General features: G+C 37.9%; 1 protein-coding gene across 8 annotated transcripts in view; it reads left to right on the top strand.

Moving 5' to 3' along the window:
* The window catches only part of RGS6 (regulator of G protein signaling 6), a 466453-nt gene that overhangs the window by 21557 nt on the left and 418187 nt on the right, over positions 1–26709 (top strand). For all 8 annotated transcript variants that reach the window (XM_019733353.3, XM_019733355.3, XM_019733349.3 and 5 more), the window contains exon 2: positions 3320–3423. In XM_019733353.3, coding sequence (XP_019588912.1) covers positions 3340–3423 — 84 coding nt within the window. In that variant the 5' untranslated portion in view covers positions 3320–3339. The remainder of the gene's footprint in view (positions 1–3319; positions 3424–26709) is intronic.

The raw sequence follows: 26709 nt of genomic DNA on the forward strand, positions 1-26709 counted from the left end.
AGCTAGTAAGTGGGGGAGTCTGGATTCCGCCCTACCTCACTCTGATGACAGAGGCTAGCTTGTAACCACGAAGCTATCTGGTCTCTCCTTGGAGCTGATGGAATGCATGGTCTTAACATATTTTCAGTTTTCCTCTTTTGTTAGCTGTAAGCCATTGTAGGAAAAGAATATTACTAACATGTTTTCATTCAATTGAAATGCAGTTGTGTGTTTTCAGAAAAACATTCGCATTCTTCAGATATCAAGATCAAAGTCCCTGAATTATATACTGTGTATATGCATGTACTATATGTAAATAACATGCAGAAGGTTTTTTTTCTTTACCACTAACTTTAAAATACTCCTATTTCTATTGTACTTCATTTAAAAATAAATATTTTATACTATATTGTAATGAATGAAAGTCTATTTTTTAAAGTTCACGAACCCCAGCCTTATAGCCAATGAATTTACTTGAAACATCCTTACCTATGTAGGTTTCACATCCAGTTCTTGTTAACATCTGTTGACATAGGGCCTAGAAAGTGGTTTTATCACTATTTTAGAAATGATTCTTTCTAGACACAGAAACGGTAAATGACTTATGTGAGTTTCAAAACGAGTTGATGGAAGAACCAAAAATAGGAGCTTTTCTAGTATGTACTCGACTCCCTAAAATCCCTCACATAGAGAATCTCTGCCTTCACTTAGGCAGTGTAAAGACCAGATCTTGGGACATCAGCCTGGTTTAACACAGAAACGTTTCTGTTGGGGAGGGGCCAGGGAAAGGCACAGGGAGGGCTGACACGATTGTTTCTAGGTCATGTCCAACCTTGCTGTTATAACACAGTTTTCTAGGTGGAAGATAATACGCTCATTAAAGTGAAAGTATTTGTTTTAAAATAAAGCAATAGGAACCCAAATGACTCTGTTACATAGATAAATGAGCATACATAAATGGACTCAATTTTTGCTTTTCATGCTGTCATATTCTATATTAAGGCAAAGTTGTAGGCAAATAGTTGTTTGACAATGAAACTGTGTTGTTCATTTAACTTTAAAAGCCACTGATTAGAATCATAATCAGTATTTCCATGTAGTACTATATTCATAGAAATACTGATATTGCAGTGAATAGAGATAATAGAATGACGCTCTTTATCTCGTCATGTAATCTAGCTTTTGAAATGCATCCTAATTCATAAATAATGAAGAAAGCCAACAACATTATTCAAATGGGATATTTTGATCAATTAAATTCTTAGCATCAGTTACAAATTCCCGTCTCTTCCCTATTTTCTGCCCAAATCTGTTTTTATGGACTGACCTTTGGTACCCACTTATTTTATAATAAAACGTTTCCTGAGTCGTTTTATTTTAAATTGTAATGGCCTTTTCTGTCAAATATGGTATTTATAAAAGTTTCTTTGATGAAAAACCTCTGAATTTTGTGCAAACAACCCAGGCAGGCTCTTAGATTAATGATAACATTTGTATAGGACTTTTATGGCTTTATACGATACTTTTACACTCAGTTTATTTGACCCTTACCTGGAATACTTAGTGGAACTCTCATTTTACTGATGAGAGCAATATAGAGGAAGGTGCCTTGGCATGGATGGTTCTAGGTATTCAACATGTACATTTTAAAAGGAAATTAACAAAGGGAACTCAACAGGTTATTTAACTGGCTCGAGGTCACCCAGCAAATACAGTGTCATACCAAGAATTGAACTTGCTTCTTTACTCCAAAATTCCATACGCTGTCATTGTCTCATGCTCTTTTCAGGCTTTTTAAAAGGTCAAATTAAAAATATTCATTTTCCTTAATTGAGGAAACTCACAAATGCATGAGCTTTCATTTTAAATTGTAATGGCCTTTCTTCCGTCTGTCTGCTTATATCATTAGCCCATCTCCTCTATTCATAACTGCTTCTAAAATTAACCATTTTATTGTTAAATCATATATTTCAGAGGCATTTAGTACGTTCACAGTGTTCTGCAGCCGTCACTTCTATCTTGTTGAAAAATGTTTTTGTCATCCCCACAGGAGACCCCCTCCCCATGAAGCAGTCACCCTAATCCCTCCTCTCCCCAGCTGCTGGTGACGACCAGTCTCCTTTCTGTCTCTAGAGTTCCCTATTCTAGAATTTTCATGTCAATGGAATTGTACAATATGTGATTCCCTTAGTCCATGTGGGCTGCAGAATAGAATACCATAGACTGGATAGCTTATAAATAACAGAGATTTATTTCTCACAGCTCTAGAGGCTCGGAAGTCCAAGATCAAGACTTGGGCAGATTTGGTGTCTGGTGAGTGCCTGCTTCCTGGTTCATGGATGGCTTTCTTCTCACTGTCGAAGGGAGCTCTCTAGAATATCTTTTATATGGACACTAACCAGTTCCCTAAGGATCTACCTCCTAATACCATTACATTAGACGTTGGGTTTTCAACCTGTGGATTTTGAGAGGACATAATCATTCAGCCCATTGTGATGACATTTAGTGTGTAACTTCTTTCATGTAGCATGGTATTTTCTAGGTTAATCTATGTCGCAGCATGTGTCAGTTCTTTATTACTTTTATGGCTGAATTATATTTCATTATAGAGATAGACCATATTTTATTTATCCTTTCAACTGTTGATGGACATTGAATTAATTCCATATTTTGTTGATTCTTATTAGTACTGCTATGAACCTTTGTGCTCAAGTATTTGTTTGAATACCTATTTTCAGTTCTTTGGAATGGAATTGTCAGGTTACGTGGTAATTCTATGTTTAACTTTTTGAGGAACCACCAAACTGTTTTCCATTTTCTACCAATGATGTACAAGGGATCCAATTTCTCCACATCCTTTTCAATGCTTGTTATTTGGCTTTTGTTTTTATTATTATAACCTTCCCAGTGGATATGAATTGGTATCTCCTTGTGGTTTTGATTTGCATTTCCCTGATAAAATATTCATATTTTAATGCATAGGATTAATCAGAAAGTGAATTTTGGTAAGAAAATCAACATCAAAATGAGTGGTTTCATTTGTCTTCAGGGCATTATTTAAGACTGGCTTATGATTACCCCAGGGGTGCATGATTCTGGGCTGAAAATAAAGAACATGTTGCTATGGGATTAGAAGGATGTATGCAGATAAGAAGACCACAATCATCCCTAATTTTTAAAAAAATTCTTAAAGTAATTCTTAAATTAATGAGGAAAAATAAGAAATTACATCATGTTTTGTTTTCATGCCACCTGCCAGAAATACTTAGTTCTTTGCCTTGCAAAGCTTTCTTTGTATAATTCTTTCATGTGTTAATGGCCTATTCATTTATTTTTGCAGTGTGAGTGAAGACATCCAGGATGGCACAGGGATCCGGGGATCAAAGAGCAGTGGGGATCGCTGACCCAGAGGAGAGTTCTCCGAATATGATAGTCTACCGCAAAGTAAGGCATCTGGTTAAATGCTGTGAGGCTGCCTGTGTGTGTTTGTGTTCTGTGTTGGGTTGATTGATGGTTGTCAGCTCGACAAATGTTTTCTGCCTAAACTGCCTTGACTGATAAATGAATATCGTTTTCTTCTCATATTCTCTAATTCTAAAATTCAAGGAAGTTAGGTTTTGTCATACTTCCTGTTGAACACTTGAAAAATATTACGTGATTTAGTTTTCTTTAATCCCAAAGATTGCCTAAGCAATACAGATAAAGGCATACTCTCCTTTGGTATACAGGCCTTAGTGTAACATTTACTCATCAACTGTTCTGTGAACCCCTATAGTATGTACCATGTCTGGTCTAGATACTGTGGGAGATACAGAGGTATGGTTGTATTAGATATTTACAGTTGGTAAGAGACTTAAGATATGAATAAAGAACTGTAATAGAGTTTAAGTGTTCATTTCCAAAAGAGAAGTGCAAGTAGAATGTTCTTAAACATGTGCACACATTGAATTTGCCTCTGATTGTATGCCTTTTTAATAATCAGAGGAGGGGGCAGATACTTCCAGCCTCAGAGGTCCGGGATGGGTTTATGGAAGAGTGGTCTTTGAACTCAGTTTTAAAGGATGGGTAGGATTGCTTATGTGGAAAGAAGAACATTCCAGGTTGTGAGATGTGTGCCACAGAGGTAAAGAGCTGGAGAAAGTGAATGGCAACCAGAACCAGTTACCTTGGGCATAGGATGAATTGAATGAAATAAATGGAGGTTGTACGATTTTGGGGAAGAGAGGCTGGATGGTGCCAGATTTTAGAATGTGGAATCATAGGCAATCCAATCATGGAAAAAACTTTTGTGCTGGGAGTTGTAAAATCAGCATCTCTTTGGGATTGTGAGTCTTGCCTCAGTGCGCCAAATGCATTATCAGGGTAGATTGCAGGCTTGAATGGTGGATATTTCCGTATCTGTGAGAAATGTAAGGAGGACGCTAATCTAGAAGGGGACATGCCCTTCAGAACCGAGCAGGACTGAGCTGAGGGGTTAAAGAGTCTGAATTAAAAATTACTTCGAAACTGAATGAGCACAGAACTCAGAGGTGAATGGAGAATCAAAAATGACTGGGTTTTCACCTTGGGTTCCATAAAGACGTTGACACTAGTAACTCAAATAGGGACATTTGAAAGAAGAATACATTTTAAAGGAAAAGAAATATGGCACATAAGTTTTCATTTGTGCACACGTTGAATTTGCCTCTTATTATATGCCTTTTTAATGTTTGCATGTTTGTGAAAATTTAGCCTAACTATATTAATAAGGAAAAATGAGTTAATGTTCATTTATTTCACTAAATACGTATTTGAGTTGTCTGCTGGGTTCTGTGTATTCATGAAGACTTTGTGTTCGGTCTGTGTTAATCATACGGGCAGTGTTGAATTTGATATTCCTGGATGATCAGTATAGTGCATTTTTCTCTTTTCCTTGTAAAAAAAATAGAACTCAAACTACTGAAAACTTCTTGCTTTCAGTATCAAATTCCTTAATCCTTTGCTTTCCAAGAGAATGCTTAGATAACCCATCTCTAAGAAAGATGCTTGTTAAGTTGTAGTGAAGAAAATAGATTAGTGGGACTAACCAACTAGTGAGGCATGCAGACTAACAGAAAGACATTTAATTCATCAGTGCCTTCTTAACCTACCCCAAACTGAGAGACCCTATGTCAAAGTGTAGGAGCATGGATGGGGTTTGGAGTCAGACCTGGGTTAAAGTTGCAACTCTGCCACTTCTTAGGGTTGTCACCTTGAATCAGTTATTTAACTTCTGTCAGCCTCAGTTTCTTCATTTATAAAAAGAAACAATAAGGTTGGAAGAAGAGTTGTACCTTGTAGGGTTATTGTGAAGATGCATTTAGATAAAGTAAATAAGGCGTATTACATCTTGCTTGGCCTGGAGGTGGTCCAAAATGAATGCTTCTTTTTCTTTTTTCTTTAAGTCTTTTAGAGAAGTGACACTTGGAGAGGAAATAAACTATAAAATGTATAAATGTTGATGTTGTTAATAAAATTGACTAAAGTATAAAGTATAAAAAATACAAATATTTTATATTATTCAGAGATTGCTAATCAATGGATTATTAAAAGTTAATAGGAAATATAAATAGGCAATCCAAATACCTTTCCACTAGAATGTTTGGTGTTATGTTGAAGGGTAAACTTCCCACAGGTTGGTGGAAACTTATTTTTTACTTTTTAGGCAGTAGCAGGGGACTCTTTTTTGGTTTAATTTAGAAACAAAGTTGTCAATTGCTGTAGTTCTTTAGAGAAATAGCCACTAGTCATTTGGTTTCTATATTGAAAATTTATCTTGCTTCCTCATGACTAATTTGCGTGGGGGGTATGTATAGGTTCATGTTATTTGCTTTGTTAGTTAATTGCTACAAAAGAGACATTGGATCTGTTCAATCTATTGGAAAGAAATAGGGCATACTTAGTGCTCAGTATGGTTTCCGGAGCTGGAATCATTAAAACCTAGTTCTTTTGATTAACTTAAGCCATGATTGTGTTTGAAACATAGGATATTCACCAAATTCTCTACTCTCAGTGCTGTTGACAGGCTGTGCACTCTGGCCAAGACTTTCCCACTGCAGTATTCTATCCTCAAGGTATAGCTAAAAACTTAATCTTGAAACCGAGGTCAATTCAAAACATTTTCTATGGAAATCCTCCTGTGTGATGATTTATTCAAGGCTGTAGCTATAAAACCAAATCTTTTCTTAGAGATCTACAACAAAAACTTACGTTAAAAAAACTGTGCAAATAGTGCTTTCATTTTTGTTTTCCTTCTCTTGTTTGTTGTTTCTTTCTCTTGTCCAACATTTCCAGTGTGAAATTTTTGCTTGGACTATGTTATGTTGATTCAGATGCTGACATTTAAAAAGCCAAATCTAGAGAAATGGAGCTTTTGGGTAAACTTCCGAGTAATAAGCGGGCTGATTATGTCCATGATGTTGTTGTGACTTTTAAATGCCATTTGGGATGGTAACCTTCTAACATATGACTAATGATGGGTGCATTGCCTAAGCTCACGCGTTTCAGAATACTCTTCATTTTCTTTTTATGTTTTCTATGTCATTAACTGTGAGAAGTTGTACTTTCCCAAGGCATGATTTATTTATTGACTTGAACAGACTTTCTAATTTAGTTTTTCATCCTTCATATTCACATTTTGGATTGGAAGTGTGTCTAAAAAATGTATTGGTCTCATTAAAAATCTATTTAAAAGAAAAGTTTAATTATTCATTAAGTCGCCCAGACCTGTTAATTGTTTTTATATTCCTGGATCCAAAAGATTCTGGGTCATTGCATTGCCCATTGTAGTGACGGGATTTGAACCTGGCTGTATATCAGATCATTTATACAAACTGCTTTATACAAAGTGCTTTATACAAACTGCTGAACCTCACAGGATTCTCCCCCACACCAAAGGTATTTTCATTTAATAGATCGGAGCTGGGTCCCAGGAATCTGCATTTTAAAATGTCCTCAGGAGAACCTGATACCCAGTGAAATTCAAAGTGCGCTTATTTAGTATCTTTTACAATATCCAGGAGGACTATGCGTTGCAAAGAGATGGGGAAGTTGATGCTTTGAAGTGGGGTTTGATTTCATAATTATTTGTAGATCTCCCAAGATGTAGAAGAACCAGCCTCTTGTCATGGAGTTAGAAATTGGGGGTTTTTCAATAGCTTCATCTTAGAGATTTTCTAGTCAATGCCCTCATTTTATAGGTGAGAAAACTAAAGTATGGAGAGGATGAGTAACTTTCTTAACGTTGTCCAGTGGTTTCCCACTGAAGCCACCATTATGTCCAGGTAGCCTGACTGCCCTCATTGCTGCCGTTTCTACCACCATGTTGTCAAACACAAATGACCGTTACCACATTGTTGGGGCTCAATAGACACTGATGAAATTAAATAAATGAACATACTATGCAGCAAATCTTTGGTTTTCATGCTTATTCTTGGAAACTTGACAGGTTAACTTTGAACAGTTGTAATGTTAAAGTTGCATTCTACGAGCTGTTGCTTTTGTTTACTGGGCAAAGATTTCCTGAAATGTTTCCTTTCTTTTATAACTAGAAATTCTTTTGAGTAAGAGTAGGTTTCTTTCTGATTTAGTTTGGTTCCCTAACAGTGTTAATAATGTCTCTTGACAAATTTCCAAGTAGACTGGTAATTTGATCTGGTAGAACTCTGGGCTATTGGATGGTATGTGGACAGAGAAAATTTTAGCTTAACGTGATCCAGGCTTTGGTCAGGAAGCTATATAGAGTGATGGAAGATGCCAGACAGGGAGCTGAGAGCTCTGGATATCTGGTCCTAGCTCCCACACTTATCTTCTTGGCTCTGTTTCTTATTTTGTCTTCTACCGTATTTCCCTGAAAATAAGACCTAGCCGGACAGTCAGGTCTAATGTGTCTTTTGGAGCAAAAATTAATATAAGAGCCTGTCTTATTTTACTATAAGACTGGGTATAATATAATATAATACAATACAATACAGGGTGTTATATTAATTTTGCTCCAAAAGACACATTAGAGCTGATTGTCCAGCTAGGTCTTATTTTCGGGGAAACACAGTAGGTGCTAGGAATGCAAGATGAGGGCTGTTCTCTGAATGAATGCATAGGCCAGTGGGGCAGAGATGGGTAAATAGACAATAGCAGTACACGTAGAGGCAAGTTGAGGGTTCTGGGAGGATAGGAGGGTCATGAAGTCCATATAAGGAGAGAGGGTGAGGATGTCATAGAAGACATCCAGAGGATTTGGCACCTGCTTTAATTCTTGAAATATGATTAGAATGAACCTCGTAGAGAAGGGAAGAAAAAGGAGGTAGAAGCACCAGCGCATGTAAAGGGACAGAGTTGTGATGTTGTATACCGAGTTCTGGAAATTTCAAGTGGCTGTTTTCATGGAGCTAGGTTTCTATGATGAAGGGTTGAGAAATCAAGCTGGATGGGTAGATTAGGGCCAGATCATGACAATCCTTACACATTATGCAAAGAGTTTAGATGTTGTGCAGGTGTCTTCCCTTTGCCCCTCCACACCCATCCTCAGCCCTTCTACATGCTGCCGTCTGATCCAGAAAGTTGAGCCATGTGGACCACATCTACAGGGCTCCTGTGACCTCTGGTTTCCAGTTTCAGGCTTTTTAATTGAATTTGGTCAATAGAAGCCTAGGGAGAGATGGGAGGGAGGAAGAAGAGCAAAGCCAGGGGATTTCTTATCCTGGCTCCCTCTCCGTAAGGTCTTGCACTGGCTCTCCCTTGACAGAAGGTTGTTGCTCCTCTCAAGGCAGACTGCTCTCCTGTTCTGAATCCTGGCACCCCTTTTCCTCCCCTTTTGAGCCTTGGGGTGGTTCCAGTTTGTATTTAATAATCTATCGCTATGTAACAATTTACTCCAAAACGCAATGGCTTAAGCACAGCATTTATCATGTCCGTTTCCATGGGTCAGTAATCCTAGTGCAGGCCTGGTGGGCCGGCTGGCACAGGGGCTCCCACACGGCCACGGGCATGATGTGGGCTGGACTGCAGATTCATCTGAAGACTGGGAGAAGGTCCACTTCCAAGCACTCTCCTGTGATGGTTGGCTGGATTCAGTTCCTAGAGTGCTGTTGGAATAATGGCCCCATTTCCACACTGGCTGTCTCTTGCCACATGTGCCTCTCCCTAGGGCACCTCATAATGTGGCAGCTTGTTTCATCAGAATGAACGAGGGGGAGGAGGCAGAGGGATTGGGGATTGGTAGTGGGAGTCTCACTCTTGTATAACCTAATCTTGGACATAGCATCCCATCCCGTTTGTTAGGAGCACGTCAGTAGGGCCACCACTAGGTGAGGGGTTTATGCCAGGGCATAAGTACAGGGTGTAGAGATCACTGTGGGCCATTTTAGAAGCCATGTACCACACAGTTCTACTTTGCCAAGTCGGAGCTTCCTGAGTGCTCCCTTATAGTTCCCCTATACCCTTTAAATTAAAGGACTTTTGTACTTGGTCCTTATTGAAATAACCCTTCCTTGAATTGTCCTATATAATGTGTGCTGTCTGTTTACGGATAAGGCCCTGACTCATGCAGGTATTATCCCAAAAGCAAAGGGAAACCATTGAGACCCTGTTTTTCTTCATAAGGAAATTCTCCACGAAAGGATCTGAAGCAGGGAAATCATAAATTCAAGGTGGACAATGGGCTGTGGCGGGAGGATGCAAGAAAAATGGTAGGATTTTCAGCAGAAGGATAGGTCAGCAATTTCACAGGAATTTGGATGAAGGAAAAAAGATGTCCAAATCAGTGGCAGTGGTAATGTAGATGAAGGGATATATTTGAGAGATGGTTAGGAGGTAGAATCAACAGAATTTGGTGACTAATAAGATGTAGGAAGGATTTGAGGGTGATGAGGAGGAATGAGGGGGGGTCTTTTTATTAGGTTTATACCTGGGAGCTGTTAAAGGTCTCCTGGGACAAATACAGTTTTGTACCAAATACTAACTGCAGAACTGAATTGCCTGCACCTCTCCTCCTTGTATGTAGATAAATCAAGAGTGTCATGGAAAAAGTGTGTAACTGGACAAAGATATCTGGGTATTTTTTGTGGCTGTACCACTAGTTCACTTTTGGCCATGGACAAGTTGTTTCTATGTTTTGTTAAGTCTAGTTCTGACATTTGTGAAGTGAGGGATTAGCTGGGCAGGGCGGTCTCAGAAGTGCTTTCAGTTCTAACATTTAGGGCTTTTATTACCTAAAATAAAGAAATACACATTTTATTATCTGTTTGCTCTTTCATAACCTCCTTTGCTTTCTTTAAAAAGTTAACCCAAGCAAAACTTTAAAAACAGATAATTCAGTATGTTTAAAATAAGTGCCTTTTGGTCTTGAACAGTTAGGGCTTTCTTTCTTGCTTTTCTTTTCGTTTTTAACATTAAATAAAATTCCCAAAAATGAACTTCAGAGAGTGTTCTGGGTAACTAATTTAATTGTTCATTCTGCATTCTAAGATTCTGTTCATTACGTATTTTGAAGGTTTTTTATTGCCTTAGGATAAAACTGTTCTGTTTTCCTTTTCCCCTAGGATTAGATTTGCCAGAGGAGAAGCTCCGCCATCACATTATCTGGTTGGCAGGAGACAGGAGTGCAGGCAAGGCCTGGGTCAGTGGTATCAGTGTCCCCAGATGAAAGGGATGGTATTTTTAGCGTGGGGAGTGGCTCACTGTGGTTTTATGTTGTGTTTCCATGAGTATAACTTTCTAACTTGAAAAGCCTTTGGTGTGTTAAGGCTTCATTTCATTTTTCCATTCCCCCCCCCCCCCCCCCCGCATTTCATTTCAGAGTCTAAGACTTTCCATTTTGGCAGACAGTTTATCACTCTAGCTATTGACTCTCCTGTATCCTTATACTATGGAGAACATGAATGGGCACAGAATTAATTCTCCATGTCAGTAGTTTGAACAAGAAAAACTAAAAGCTAATAGCTATCTGTGAATGGAAAGTGAATGTGTTAAAATTATTGGGGGATAGGGTGGTTATATTTTCAAAATTGGTTAGTTTGCCAATACAGATCAAAACTGAAAATGGACAAGATTTTTGATCACCACTACCACTTCTAAAAAGTTATAATAAGGAAATGAAAAAAATACACAAAAATAGAATATAGATATAAACATATGTCCACTCCAAAAGAATATTCATACCTCTGTGGTGAGTCACATCCAAAGATGGGAATAAATCAAATGTCCTGAAAAGGAGTTAATTAAATAATTATAATGGAATAGGATTCATAGCGGGATGACCCCACAGTTAGGTTACTGCATTTCTGTTTTAGTACACCCAACTGTCTTAAAAGAAGGTGGTTACTTCCTGATGTAGTCCTATACCTGATATGTCAAAATTTTTTTAATTTGCTGGACTGTTTCTATTGTCTCTTAAATTTTTTCTAGCTATTTTTTTAGTTAAGTTCTGGGCATTGTTTATACAACTAACATTGGAGAGATAATTTAAGGCTCTGGGGGAATGTTATCTTCCTCCAGAGTGGATTTGGTTTTGTTTCTTTTTTTCTTTCCTGTCAGTCAGTGAGGCTAGGGGCAGATTACATTAATTCAGTCATGTACAGAAATTATCCCTAGCTGGATTTCAGTTCTTGTCAGTGTTAGTATATTTCTAGATCACCTTTACTCTTGAGAGTGAGTTCTTCTGGTCTGAACAAAAACCCTGGATGTTTGCTCCATCCGCTCATGCCTGGTGGACTCTACCCTTTGGTTTTTGTCCCTTGAGCTCTATGAGACTGCTAAAAGCACTGATCAGCTTCTCAGTCATGCTTTTTTCTTAAGAATGCTCTTAAGAGGAAGAAGCAGCTCCAAATGCTAGCCTCACCATATTAGCTGTCTTCTTTCTGATCTTGGTCTCAAAATTCTTACTCCCTTGATAGCTTTACAATGCCTTTGAACATATTTAACAAAACATTTTCCAACCTTTCTAGAAACTCTCAACAGGAGGATTATTCTGAAACGTTTAGTTAGCCATTGCTCCAAGTAGAAAATTGGAACACTGGCTTTAAACGAAAATGGATCTGTCTCTATAGCTTCAATTTGCTCTTCAAGTGTTTCAGAAAAGACATTTCCTGAGTGGTTTATTGGTCTGGGGTGGTGGTGGTAGAGAAGAAGAAAAGTGAGAGAAACTTTTAGTATATTTAGGAAGTGGAATAGACGTGGAGGGTGAGAAAGGAATCAATTATATGACCCGGATTTCGGCCTTGGTGGCTGGGGGGCTCGTGATACCAGTCACTGGGGCAAGTCGTAGGAGGAGGAGGACATTCAGGTGTAATGTCACCACAGGACCAGAATGACATTTATTCACACAACCTCATTCTGCAGAACTCTAGAAAGGGGTGATATATCAGGCAAATAACTCTAATATGAAATGGGACTGAAAAGAAACTTACTCTGGACAAAATCTTACCTGGCTCCAAAGACCTTTTTGGTCTACAAAATAGGAAGACGCATATATCTGTCAGTATGACACTTCTAAACATTTCTGCATTAGTTTCCTGGGGCTGCTGTAACAAATAACCACATACTATGTGGCTTAAAATAATAGAAATTTATTGTATCATAGTTTTGGAGGCTAGAAGTATGAAATCAAGGTATCAGCAGAGCCATGCTCCCTCTGAAGGCTTTAAGGAAGGACCCTTCCTTGCCTCTTCCTAGCTTCTTGTGGCTGCCATTTATCCTTGGTGTTCCGTGGCTTACAGCTACCATTACTCCGGTTTTTACTTCTCCCCTTATGTGCCTTTCTACTGCTGTGTGTGTCTCCACCTGGCCTTCTTATAAGGACACCAGTCATTGGATGTAGGACCCACCCTAATCTAGTCCAATTCAGATCTCTACTGAACTTAACTAATTAGATCTGCAAAGACACCATTTCTAAATAAAGTTACATACACCGGTACCATGGGTTAAGACTTCAACCTATCTTCTTGGGGAATACAATTTAACCCACAACAGGTTTTAACTTGCCTCTGGCTGAAGCTTAGTGCTCCTTGCAAAAACCAAGTAGTGTATTTATTGAAAATCTGCTTTCGGCAAGGCACTGTACTTTATTCCCCACACCCTGTTATGTGGGGAATAAAAAGTAGTATAGCATATGGTCCCTGTCCTAGACAACTTTATAGTCTAGTCAGAGAGACCAAGAGTGGTGCAAGATTAAGGAAGAAAATAAGCATTTATTGGCTACTAACTGTATACCAGATACTGTGCTGGGTGCTGTACATACATTGATTCATTTACTCATCAGCATAGCTGGTTGGATAGGTGGTGTCACTCTGTATTACACGTAAGGAAACTGAGGATCAGAAGAAGTAAAAATTGGTATTGGGATTTGAATCTGTGTTTGCTTTATGTTAAAGTCTGTGGGTTGGTTTTTAAGAAATTGAATTATGTAAAAAAAAAGTCTCAAGGCTGTTTGTAATTAATGATAGGAGAGTTGGTGTGGACAGGGTGAGCTTACAGAGGAGGAAGAAATTTGAAGAGAAATGACTTGAATTGTGTCTTTAAGAAAAGATAGGATTTGGCCCAGTAGGAAAGAGCTTAAAAATGATTTTAGGAGATGAGAGTTATATGAGCAAAGGTGTGGTGATAGAAAGTATAAGATATATTTAAGAGATATAATATATATTTTATAATACTAAATCCAGGAGTCATACCTCATGTAATAATAGCCTTGTTCTTCATATGGAAACCCTAAAGGAAGAAAACAAGACATTTTTAGTTCTGAAACTCACATAGTAAGATATTGGTAAAGCTGAGCTTTCTGCCAAGCTGAGTTTCTTTCTTCCTTTTCTTTTAAAAATTGTTTCCCATTTTAAAGGTAATAATTCAATTTCAAAAGAATCAAAGCATGAAGTATAGAAAAAAAATTGCACGTATTTCTACCACACAAATATGACTACAGTTAACATTTTGGTCTGTTTCTACCCAGTCTTTTAATTCATATCAGTTATACACACACACACACACACGCACGCACGCACGCACACACACACACACACACACACACACACACACACACAGTCTGACAATTAAGTTTGCGAAGTCATTGCAACAATGTTGCTAACCTTTTTTGATATCAGAGAGATTATTCATTATGACTTTGTACCAATTGGACAAATAGTTTACTATTTGGAAGTGCTGAAAAGGGTGTGCAAAAAAGTTAGATGAAAATGACCTGAACTTTTCGCCAACAATTCGTGGCTCTTGCATCACGACAATGCACCAGCTCACAGGGCACTGTCTGTGAGGGAGTTTTTAGCCAGTAAACAAACAACTGTATTGGAACACCCTCCCTACTCACTTGATCTGGCCCCCAATGACTTCTTTCTTTACCTGAAGATAAAGGAAATATTGAAAGGAAGACATTTGGATGACATTCAGGACATCAAGGGCAATACAATGACAGCTCTGATGGCCATTCCAAGAAAAAGAGTTCCAAAATTGCTTGGAAGGGTGGACTAGGCACTGGCATTGGTGCACAGCTTCCCCAAGGGAGTACTTCGAAGGTGACTGTAGTGATATTCAGCAATGAGGTATGTAGCCCTTTTTCTAGAATGAGTTTGCAAACTTAATTGTCTGACCTCGTGTGTGTGTGTGTGTGTGTGTGTGTGTGTGTGTGTGTATGATATATGTTAACCTAGTGAGTAATCATAGTGTATGTACTATTTTATGTTTCCTTATCATATCCTAAGCATTAATCTGTGCCACAATATGTCATCATCATAATCACAGTTTTAAAGGTTGCATAATGTTTTAAGTAGATAATGTACCATAATTTAATTAATATCTTGTTATTAACAGCAAAATTTAGAATTCCTATGTCAAAAGGCACACACTGTGTCATAATATCTGATATATATTTTTTTCTATTATAGAAAGTCAATATTGTTTTCTGCATAGATAGACTGGGCTTCCCTGGGTGGTTGTCAGAATTTCGGTGTCATTGAACAACTGAAAGAGGTGAGGGGTTTTCTAATAATTAGGGCCAGTGTGTTCTTTACTCTCTACTTCTAAACCAGATCTCCATCCTAGTGTCTGATTAGCGTTGCCTCACTTATCTTGAGAACCTCAATGCTGGGGTATTCAGAAATTTTCAACTTGGAATCTTTCCAAGCCATTTGCTATTTTATTCTCTATTTGTTTTTCTTAAGCAACTAACTAAATAAGAATAACATTTCAACCTCTTTCCACTCCCCATGGCATTTTTCCTGCCTGTACCACTTCTGCCCTCAGTTCAACCATGGATTGCTTCTTATATTTTAAAGCTAAATACAAAAGCACAGTTCTGAGAAGCAGCCAAGTTCTGCAGCCAAGTTTGAAGAATAAAACTTTAAAACAGCTCTTCTGTCACACACTTGAGATGGGAGGCAGGCTTTGCTATAAATAAGTCACATTCCATTTCTATCTCATCCTTTGCAGTCCTCTTGGGTAATGCTTCTTGTATATGACTACAGCATTCTCTAACTGCCCACTCACCCCTTTCAATCTTCCATTTTTTATCTCATTTTATTTAAATGTTCAGTAGTTCTGGAGTTTAGCGACCCTGCAAGAGAGAGTAGAACTTGCATTCTATAGGGTTAAGTGTCATGAGGTAAAGTGGCTGACTTGTTAGAAACTACACTTTCTCTGTAACATTTTTAGTAGCTGCTTGTATTAGTTTCCTATTGCTGCTGTAACAAATTACCAAACTTAGTGGCTTAAAACACAACAAATTTATTCTCTTACAGTTCTGGAGGTCAGAAATCTGAAATGATTTGGCAGGACTGCCTTCCTCCTGGAGGCTCCAGGAGAGAATCTATTTCCTACCTTTCTCCAGCTTCTAGAGGCTGCCCACATCCCTAGGCTCGTGACCCTGCATCACTCTGACCTCTGCTTCCATCATCGTGTCTGGTTCTCTGACTGTGGCCTTCCTGCCTCCGTCTTGTAGAAACCTGTGATTACGTGGAACCCGCCCAGATACTCCAGGATCATCTTCCCATCTCAAAATCCTCCACTTAATCACACTTGCACAATCCCTTTTCCATGGAAGGCAGTATATTCCCAGGTTTTGGGGATTAGGATGCGGACATCTTTGGGGGAGGGGTATTATTCTGTCAACCACAATGTCTATCTTAGAAAAGGGAAGGAAAAATAATTTTGGAATTTTATCTTTTTTTTTCTTTCAGCTAGGGAGGGGATATGCTGAAGGATTTGGTTTCCTCTCAGTATTTAGGATGGTAGATGTGTGGCAACCTAAATTAAGGCTGGGATATCCGTTTGTATTGGCCGAAGTCCATTTGAGGGCAGAAAAGACGAGCTTTTCAGTGATGGGCAGGAAGGAATGGGGGGAGGTCTTAGTTAAAGAACTTCCTTCCCTACTTACTGGGCACCCACATTAGGCCCATATTAGGCTTAGGGGGCCTAATATGGGCAAACAAGCCTTTGCCATTGAGGGGAGGTGACCAAGCAGGAACATTCCAAATAAATACTGCAGCCCCGTCCAGTGTGGCTTCCTTATAGGACTGTTTGTCTCCAGTTATTTTATATTTTAGAATATGTAACAATTATGGTGCTGAGCAATATAACTGATGAACACGTTCCTCATGGCTGGCTGGCCAGCCAGTGCAGTGGAAGACCATGACCTTACTTATTTTTTAAGCAATAAGAGAGAGAGAGGACTGGCACAGCATGTGAATCTGCCTGTAGACTCTCCTGACACCTCTCTTTCCACCATTTTTATGTGCTGGCATTTTTCATAATGGCCGACAAAAGGTGCACAAGTGATAGTAAAACTGCCATGAAACAGTATGACCTTAGATGCTAAAATGGCTCCCGGCAGATGAGCCCCTCCAAGGAGCTAGTCCAGGAAACAGAGGATAAATACTACCGTGTTTCCCGAAAATAAGACCTAACCGGAAAATAAGCCCTAGCACGATTTTTCAGGATGACGTTCCCTGAACATAAGCCCTAATGCGTCTTTTGGAGCAAAAATTAATGTAAGACCTGGTCTTATTTTTGGGGAAACACAGTACCTGTCAGCAAGAGATTGGAGTGAGCTTTTTCTGCCTGAAAGGAATTATTAATATCATTAACTTCACTGCCTTCCTGGGAAAGAAAGAGAGGTCAGTAGTGGATAAAACAGTCTACTGTCTACTATGTCTGATGATAACATGTTACACCTTTAGGACAGTTGTCGGCAAACTACTTACCCTTGGGCTTAATCTGTCCCCATGCCAGTTTTTGTAATGCACTCAAGCTAAGGATAGTTATTACATTTGAAATGGTTGGACCAAAAAAAAAAAATAATCAAAAGAGAAGCAGTATTCTGTGACATGTGAAAAGTATGTGAAATTCAAATTTCAGTGTTCATAAATCCAGTTTTATGGAAACACAGCCATGCCATTCATTTACCAGTTGCCTCTGGCTACCACAAGGAGTTGAGTGGCTGTGACAGAGATTTACCATATGACCAGCAAAGCCTACAATGTTAACTAACTGGCCCTTTACAGAGAAGTTTGCAGCCTCTGCTTTTGGGAATTTGGAAGAGACTGAAAAACCATCTGCGAAAGTCCTTGTTGGAACAGTAGTTTCATAGGAACCAAGACCCAGTGATTCTGCATAGTGCTGACTCATTTCCAGGAACACACAGAGGGTCTAACTGGAGAATGGGTGTACAAGATAATGTGGAAACGGGTACATTCACATGCTATAAATAATACCCAAGTCCTGCCATTCACTCCTTGTATTCAAATACATAGTATGTTTCCTTTACTGAGGGGTCACAGTTTATTCCAGTACATTATTGAAGAGATTTTATTTTCTGGTTGTTTGTTTTTTTTTAAATAAAAAAGAGCATATTGAGCTGCTGAAAGTGTTGAGCTCTGTGTTCTGAAATATCCTGGTACGATAAGTGCCAGCTACCTACATTTCAGATGCAATGTCCAAATGGCTCTCATTTCTCCAGGACCCACTTTATTCAGGCACTGGGCCAACGCTCTGGCACATGACTGCTCATGCTGATGGCATCTCTGCAAGATCACTGTTGTTCTCCCCACTCTGCCTATGAGGAGAGGGGCTCAGAGTGGGTAAGTCCCGGCCTGGGATTCCACTGTAAGTGTAAAGCCCCTTCTTCACAGACCATGTGCTTTTCACAAGACCTGGAAGGAACAGGCCAATGACTTGGGGAGCTGATTAACTCTGGTCTTTTCTCTAGGATAGCAGGGCTATCACACCCTCCTAAGCGAAATGCTCTGATCACTGTGTTATAGTATTCAGTGATATTATTAACTTCGGTCACTTTGGGTTGTTTCCATATCTTGACGCTGCAAATGATGCTGCAACAAATGTGGTAGTGCAGATAGTTTTTCTGAGATACTGTATTTCTTTTGGATATATACCCAGAAGTGAGATTAGTAGATCATATGGTACTTCTATTTTTAATTTTTTGAGGAACCTCTGTAATGTTTTTCATAATGGCTGTATCAAGTTACAGTCCTACATACCAGTAGTGTACAGGGTTCTCTTTCTTCACCAACACTTGTTTTTTCTTGCTTTTTTGATAATAGCCATTCTAACAGGTGTGAGGCGATATCTCATTGTGGTTTTCTTTGCGTTCACAACAGCCAAGGTATGGAAACAACCCAAGTGTTTGTCAATGGATGACTGGTACGTGTATACAATGCAATGCTATTCAGCCATAAAAAAGAAGAAACTCCATTGGAGACGACATGGATGAACCTGGAGGACATTATGCTAAGTGAAATAAACCTTACAGAGAAAGACAAATACTATATGATTTCATTTATATGTAGAATCTAGAAAAGATAGAAAGTTGAACTCATAGAACCAGAGACTAGAGTGGTGGTTGTGAAGGGCTGGGGGTGGGGGAAATGGGGAGACACTGGTTAAAGGGTACAGACTTTCAGTTATAAGAGAAATAAATTCTGGGGATCGAATGTCCAGCGTGGTGACTATAGTTAATGTATTGTACACTTCAAAATTGCTAAGAGAGTAGATCTTAAGTGCTCTCACCACAAACAAAAAAGGTAACTGTGAGGTGATGGATGTATTAATCAACTTGAGTATAGTAATTATTTCACAGTGTATACATGTATCAAATCATCATATTGTATACTTTAAATATATACAATTTTATTTGTCAATTATACCTCAATAAATCTGGACAAACATTAACTTCCGTTTTATAGTTCCTTCCAGCACTCCATGTCCTTCGTATTATGTTTGTGAAAGTCCTGAGATATTATCTATCTCTGCTTTGTAAATGAGGAAACTGAGGCTCAGACAAGTTAGGAGACGTGTCTAGGGTCAACCAGCCTTCAGTGGGAGAGCCAGACCTGACCTGGTATTTGGTGTCCTGTACACTCCTTCCCATCACTTCTCTCTGAGGCAGGGCCAGGCCTTCAGCCATAGAGCCATGTCACTCAAAACAGTCTTAGCAGAGGACAGTGCTACAGTCTAGGCATATGTAGTATTGGATTCATCCTAATGGTGGCCACCAAGCTCCAGTTTCACATCCTAGGTGCTTTTTGGCATCACTTCAAAATTGTGACTATGTTGACTAGCGGGTACTGCTGAATCTCTTTCTCTTCCTCACCATGTCAGTTGCTTGTGTTTCAGCCCTAAACAAAGCAAAATGTAACCAAAATTGAATTCCCTTTCTTGTTCTTCTTACCACATGGCTCTAAATGAGGGAGGGCATAATGCATGTGTCCTGCTCAGAAAAAAGCTGAACAACTGTAGGGAAAGGCATTTTCAAAGAAGGCTTTTGTTCTTTGGGACACAGGAATACATCATTAATCACAACTGCTGCTTATAGCTGCACAAGTTGTTAAGACAGCTCATCTTAAGCATTTGACTTTAAATACTGAAGGAGATCATTCTTGAGCACATATAACAAGCACTCTGTACTGGTTTTGCCCCAATCTCTGCAAATCCCTTCTCAGTCTTCATCCCTGGAGTAGCCTCCTCCACCCACCCTGTGAATCCTTGAACCCCTTCTCTTCTGCGTGCTGTCTGGGAGCAAACTCCTGCTCTCTGTACACTGATTTTGGGATCCCCCAAATCACTGCCCTCTCCCCAAACTCTAAATGCCTACATTCAGTAACCAAAAGTACCTCTCTGAATCCTCATTGCTTACTGAAAACTTGACCAGTAAACCATAACTCTTTCTTTGCCATCTTGAAACTTCTTCCTTTGGGGTTCAGTGGTTGGTGTAACAGCCTTTATCTAGGTGGCATCTGAGTAAAAACCCAACTGGATTCTCCTTGAAATGAGTCGTCACTCATTCCTCTATGCCATGTAAATATTTTTATTTTTGTATGTGTTACAAAAATATTTTTATGTTTGTCTGTCTGTCTCCCTGTGATATTGTAAATGCTTGGCACCAGGTAGGCAGTAAATGCTTGGTGGATAGGCCTGTTGATTAAGCATTTCTGAAACACATCCCGTTATCTTTCCCAGATGAGATTTGGTGCCACATGACTTCTCCTTACACTGGGAGATTGTGTAATTCAATCTTTGGTGCACAGATTGGTGGTGTCTCGCTAAGCTTTGCAAACGTATTTATCTTAAGGATTATTGAGCTTGGCTGCTGTCTGAATCATGTAACAATTGTGTTATCATATTTCCCTCCTTGCTTTCTTTCTTCCCTCTCCCCCCATGTTCACATTGCTATCTGTGTGAGAGAATGAGACGAAACCAACAATACAAACCCATATTTCTTTCAGCAATTAAAAATATTTTTCCATCTTGTTTTACTATTAAAGGCATTACTTGTCCCCTTTCTATGTCACAATTAAAACAGCTGCTTTCCTTCTTAGTTCCTTAATTTTTTTCTTATTGCAGAAATGATTCATGTTTACTATTAAAAACTCAAAAATTATAGATAAACACAAAGAAGGAAATAAAATATATAGCCCCCCCACTCAGTTATAATTAACTATTAAAATACCTATTTCCATACTTGTTTTTTCAATATACATATTTTAACACAAATGGAAACTTTATTTACTTATTGTTGGGAAACTTCTTTTTGCTTAATAGAGTGAGAACATTTTCCTATGACAGTAAATATTCCTCTCGATCAGGGGTCAGCAAACTTTTTCTGTAAAGGGCCAGATAGTGTATATCTTGGGCTTTGTGGAACATATTGTTTCTGTTTCAACTACTCAATTCTGCTGTTGTAGTGAAAAGTCAGCCCTAGACTGTATATAAATGAATGAACATGACTATGTTCCAATAAAATTTATTTACAAAAAATAGGCAGTGGGCCAAGTTTGGCTCATGGTCTGGGCTTTAGTTTGCTTTTACTTGGTCTAGAACACCATTTTTAATGGCTAAACAGTATTCTACTTTATCAATACATCATGATTGACTTAACCAATCAGAATAATAGCCAATGATATTTGAGGCCTTAGGCTGAGCTTAGCACATTGCTGGAATTGTTCCGTTTACTTTCTTGTTTTCCCTGCCCACAACCCTGTGAAGTGTAGGTGTCATTCTTTCTATTTAACAGGTGAAGAAGCTCAGATAAAGAACAGGTAGGTAATTTGCCTAAGGTTAGATGGCTTGTAAGTAGAAAAGACAAAATTTAAATTTGATTTTTAGAGGCCAAGATCTTAACTAATCATGATATTTTTATGCACATTTGTGGTTGTTTCCATAGGATAAATTCCTATAATTAGCATAACACATGCATTTTAAGCCTTTGATCTGTGTTGCTAGGTTGACATGTATGGCTAAGTCCTATTTCTTGGGAGGTATATAACAGGGCTGTGTTCCTAACACCCTTACATATATTAGGAACTCTTTTAGATCTTTGTGATAATACCTCATTGTTTGAAATCACATTAAAAATCACAAATACAAATGAACCCTTACCTTATGTGTATTTCTCATCTGTGTTTCCTTTTAGGTAAATTCCTCACTCGTGTCCCTTCTCTGTTATTCTATAAGAGCATTTGTCTTTTCTGTTGATTTGTTGGAGCCTTTCATATAAGGGGCTGCTTTATAGTGTAAGTTGATGTTACATTCCTTGTTATGAAAATGGCCTGTTTACTTTAAAGAGATACTGTCTTTACAGTTGGTGAGAAATAAACAGAAGGCTATCCAGTTTTAACATAATAGTACTAAGCAGACTCCTGGAATTAAATGAAATGAACCAACACCCATGTAAGGTAAGAGAGAACTTATTTCTGTTGGGGAACTTGTCCAACTCTTTAAGTTTGGACTAATTTCCAACTCTTAAGTCACTAGGATTTGTGTTCTTTAATTGGAACGACTGCTTTGCTGTGGCCATGGCAACACAGCTGCCATGAACAGCACACACCTTGACAAAATATTTCTTAGCGAGTAGCTTTTAGGTGTAATTCATTATCTAATGTATTCATGGAGAGTCTAGATTAATTAATGGGTGGTAAACCCATAATTGCTTAATAATAGCAGTAATAAAAATAGCAAAATTAACAGTTACTATCTACTAATCGCTTACTGTATTCCAGCCACAATGCTAAATACTTTAAAGTGTTTCATTTGATCTTCCCTGTAATCCTAGGGTCATAGATATTCTTATTATCCTTATTTTATAATGAAGAAAGTGAGACACCAAAAAGTTAAGTGGCTTTCCCTGGGATGTACAGATGGTAGCTGGTGGAACTTGACTTTGGCCCTGATGCTCTATTATTTGAGCCTTACAGGCTTATTGCAGAAGGACTTTGGGGTATAAGTGGTAGCATGTGTTGCAAACATCTTAATTGTCAAAGTTGCAGTCAGCACTACTAGGCTAAGACAACACTGGGATCCATGGGCTATAGTGAGTCTGACCCAGGATTTTATAGCTTAATGTTCTTTAAAGATCAGAGTTATGATACTTTATTGAATTCAAAGAGCATGAAAGGTAGCTGCCCCCATATATTCTCTCTTGAGGACCACCTGATTGGAAGAGGGTCTCTAATGAGGAAAAAGTTGGAATTATAAGGCTTCTTAGGTCAGTAGGACAGAAGAACCACTCCTCCCCCTGCCCAGCATTACTGAGGTGTAATTGGGAAATAAAATTATGTATGTTTTAATATTTAATATACTATACTAAGCATTATAAATGTGGTATACAACATGGTCATTTTATGTATGTATACATTGTGAAATGATTACTACAATCAAATTAATTGACATCCATTACTTCATATAGTTGCCTTTTTTTGATGATGAGAATGCTTAAGATATACTCAGCAAATTTCAAGTATGTAAACAGTATTATTAACTATAGTCATTATAATATAGTCATTATCCTCAAAACTTATTCATCTTATATGAGGTGTGATCAAAACATGCAATGAATGTTTAAATAAAAAATGTATTATAGTAAAAGACACATTGCCATTAATCCCCCTCAAAATACTCCCCCTCGCTTTGAACACACTTATCCCATTGTTCTTGCCACTTTCTGAAGCAGTTTTGGAAGTCCTCTTTCCTGAGTGTCTTCAGTAGCACTGTTGTGGCTGCCTCGATGTCCTAAAGTGATTCAAAACATTTACCTTTCATGGTCATTTTGATGTTGGGGAAGAGCCAGAAGTCGCATGGTGCCAGATGTGGTGAATGAAGTGGATGAGGATACACTGTAAAGTTTTATTTGACAGAAAGTGCCATACCAGAAGCGATGTGTGATACGGAGCCTTTCCCTTGTGATCAGCAAATACAGTGAATGCTGCTGCCAAGTGCCATCCAACAGAAAGGCAGGGATCTTCAATATGGGAAAGTGGTGCATTGAACCTTAGTAATAGTATGTGACAACTTTCAACTTGTTTGGTGCAGTCAGTCAGGTGAGAGCTACAGTTGAGAAAAGGTGTGTTTTAAAGTACGCCCTAAATCATCCTCCATCATGACAATTCTCTATGTCACACATCACTTCTGGCATATGGCACTTTCTGTTAAATAAAAACATTACAGTGTGTCCTCATCCACCTTATTCACGGGATCTGGAACCGTGCGACTTCTGGCTCTTCCCCAAAGTCAAAATGATTCAGGACATCAAGGCAGCCATGACAGCACAATTGAAGACACCCATAAAAGAGGACTCCAGAACTGCTTCAGAAAGTGGCAAGAATGATAGAATAAGAGTGTTTGAAGTGTGGGAGTATTTTGAAAGGGAATTAATGGTAATGTCTTTTACTATAATACATTTTTTTTATTCAAACATTCACTGTATTGTTTGATCACACCTCGTAACTAGAAGTTTGTACCCTTTAACCATTATCTCCCCATATCCCCCACTCCTCAACCTTTGACAGCCACCATTCTACTCTCTGGTTCTATTATGAGTTCAACTTTTTTTTTTTTTTTTTTTTTTTTTTAAGATTCTTCATGTAAGTGAGATTATATAGTATTTGTCTTTCTCTGGCTTATTTCACTTAGTGTAATGTCCTCCAGGTTCATTGTTATTGCAAATGGTAGGATTTGCTTCTATTTTTATGGCTGAAAAATATTCTGTATACCTCATTTTCTTTATCCATTCATCTGTTGATGGATAGCTAGGTTGTTTTCATATTTTGGCTGTTGTGCATAATGCTGTACAAACATGAGAGTGCAGATATCTCTTTGAGATACTAATTTCATTTGGGTATATACCCCGAAGTAGGATTGCTGTATTATATGTAGTTCTATTTTTAATTTTTTGAGGAACTTCCATGATGTTTTCCATGATGTCTGTAAAAATTAACATTCCTACCAAGAGTATACAAGAATTCCTTTTCTCCACATCCTTACCAACACTTGTTATCTCTTGTCTTTTTGATAACAGACACCCTAACACATGTGAGGTGATATCTCATTATGGTTTTGATTTGCAGATGACTAGTGATGTTGAACATCTTTTCATACACCTGTTGGCCATTTGTGTATCTTCTTTGGAAAAATGCCTATCCAGGTCCTTTGCTTATTTTAAATCAGATTGTTATAATTATTGTTATTGAGTTGTATGAGCTGTTGTATCATACATAGTTGTATCAAGTATATTTTTTATATTAACCCCTTATTAGATAGGTGGTTTGCAAATATTTTCTCTTAAGAATAGATTGCTTTTTCATTTTATTGATTGTTTCCCTTCCTGTGCAGAAGCTTTTTATTTTGACATAATCACATTTGTTTATTTTTGCTTTTGTTGAGTGTGCTTTTTGTGTTACATCCTGTACAAAAGTATTGCCCAAACCAATGTCAAAGAGCTTTTCCCCTGTGTCTTCTTCTAGGAATTTTATAGATTTAGGTCTAACATTTCAGTTTTCAATACATTTTGAGTTAATTATTATGAACAGTGTAAGATAGAGATCTAGTTTTATTTTTTGGGTATAGCTATTCAGATTTCCCTGTACCACTTATTGAAGAGACTATACTTTTCCTATTGTGGTTTTGGTGACTTTGTCAAAATTTAGTTTACTGTATATGCTTGGGTTTATTTCTAGGTTCTGTATTTTGTTCCATTGGTTTATGTATTTGTTTTATGCCTTTACCATACTGCTTTGATTACTATAGCTTTGTAATATAGTTTGAAATCAGGAAGTGTGATGCCTCCAGCTTTGTTCTTTTTCAAAATTACTTTGGCTATATTGTGTCTTTCATGGTTTCATATTAATTTTAGGGTTGTTTCCTATTTCTGTAAAAACTGCCATTGGAATTTTGATAAGAATTGTATTGAATCTGTAGATTGCTTTGGGTAGTATGGACATTTTTTTTTTTTTTTTTTTTTTTTACTATGGACATTTTAACAATATTAATTCTTCTGATCCTTGAACATATATCTTTCTATTTATTTGTGTCTTCTTCAGTTTCTTTCATCAATGTCTTATACTTCTCAGTATACAGGTCTTTCACTTCCTTGGTTAAATTTATTGCCAAGTATTTTGTTTTTTGATGCTATTGTAAGTAGGACTGTTTTCTTAATTTCTCTTTTAAATACTTCATTTTTAGTGTATAGAAGTGCAACTGAGTCTTGTATGTTAATTTTGCATCCTGAAATTTTACTAAATTCATTTATTAGTTCTAACAGTTTCTTGGTGGGGTCTAATTTCGAGTTTTCTATGAGATCATGTCACCTACAAACAAAGATCATTTTACTTCTTCTTTTCCAATTTGGATGCCTTTTATCTCTTCTTCATCTTATTCTTTTTTTCCTTATTGTTCTGGTTAGGAATTCCAGTACTAAGTTGAATCAGATCAGTAAGAGTGGGTGTCCTTGTTTTGTTCCTGATTTTAGAAGCAATGCTTTCAGTTTTTCGCTGTTGAGCATTATATTGGCTGTGGGCTTGTCATATATGGTCTTTATTATGTTGAGATATATTCCCTTTGTACATAATTTGTTGAGAGTTTTTCTCATGAAAGGATGTTGATTTTGTCAAATCTTTTTCTGTATCTGTTGAAATGAGCAAATGATTTTTATCCTTCAATCTAGTAATGCATCACATTTGTTCATTTACATATGTTGAACCACCCTTGCCTCCCAGGAGTAAATCCCACTTGATTATGATGTATGAGCCTTTTAATGTGCTATTGAATTCAGTTAGCTAATATTTTGTTGAGGATTTTTGCATCTATGTTCATCAGGGATATTGATCTGTAATTTTTTCTTCTTGCAGTGTCCTTGTCTGGCTTTGATATTAGGGTAATTCTTGCATCATAAAATGAGTTTGGCGGGTGGGGGGTGGGAAATGAGGGTAA

Source organism: Rhinolophus sinicus, chromosome 3 (assembly GCF_057876585.1).
Source record: "Rhinolophus sinicus isolate RSI-liver-muscle chromosome 3, RSI-T2T, whole genome shotgun sequence".
In the NCBI taxonomy this organism is placed as follows: Eukaryota; Metazoa; Chordata; class Mammalia; order Chiroptera; family Rhinolophidae; genus Rhinolophus; species Rhinolophus sinicus.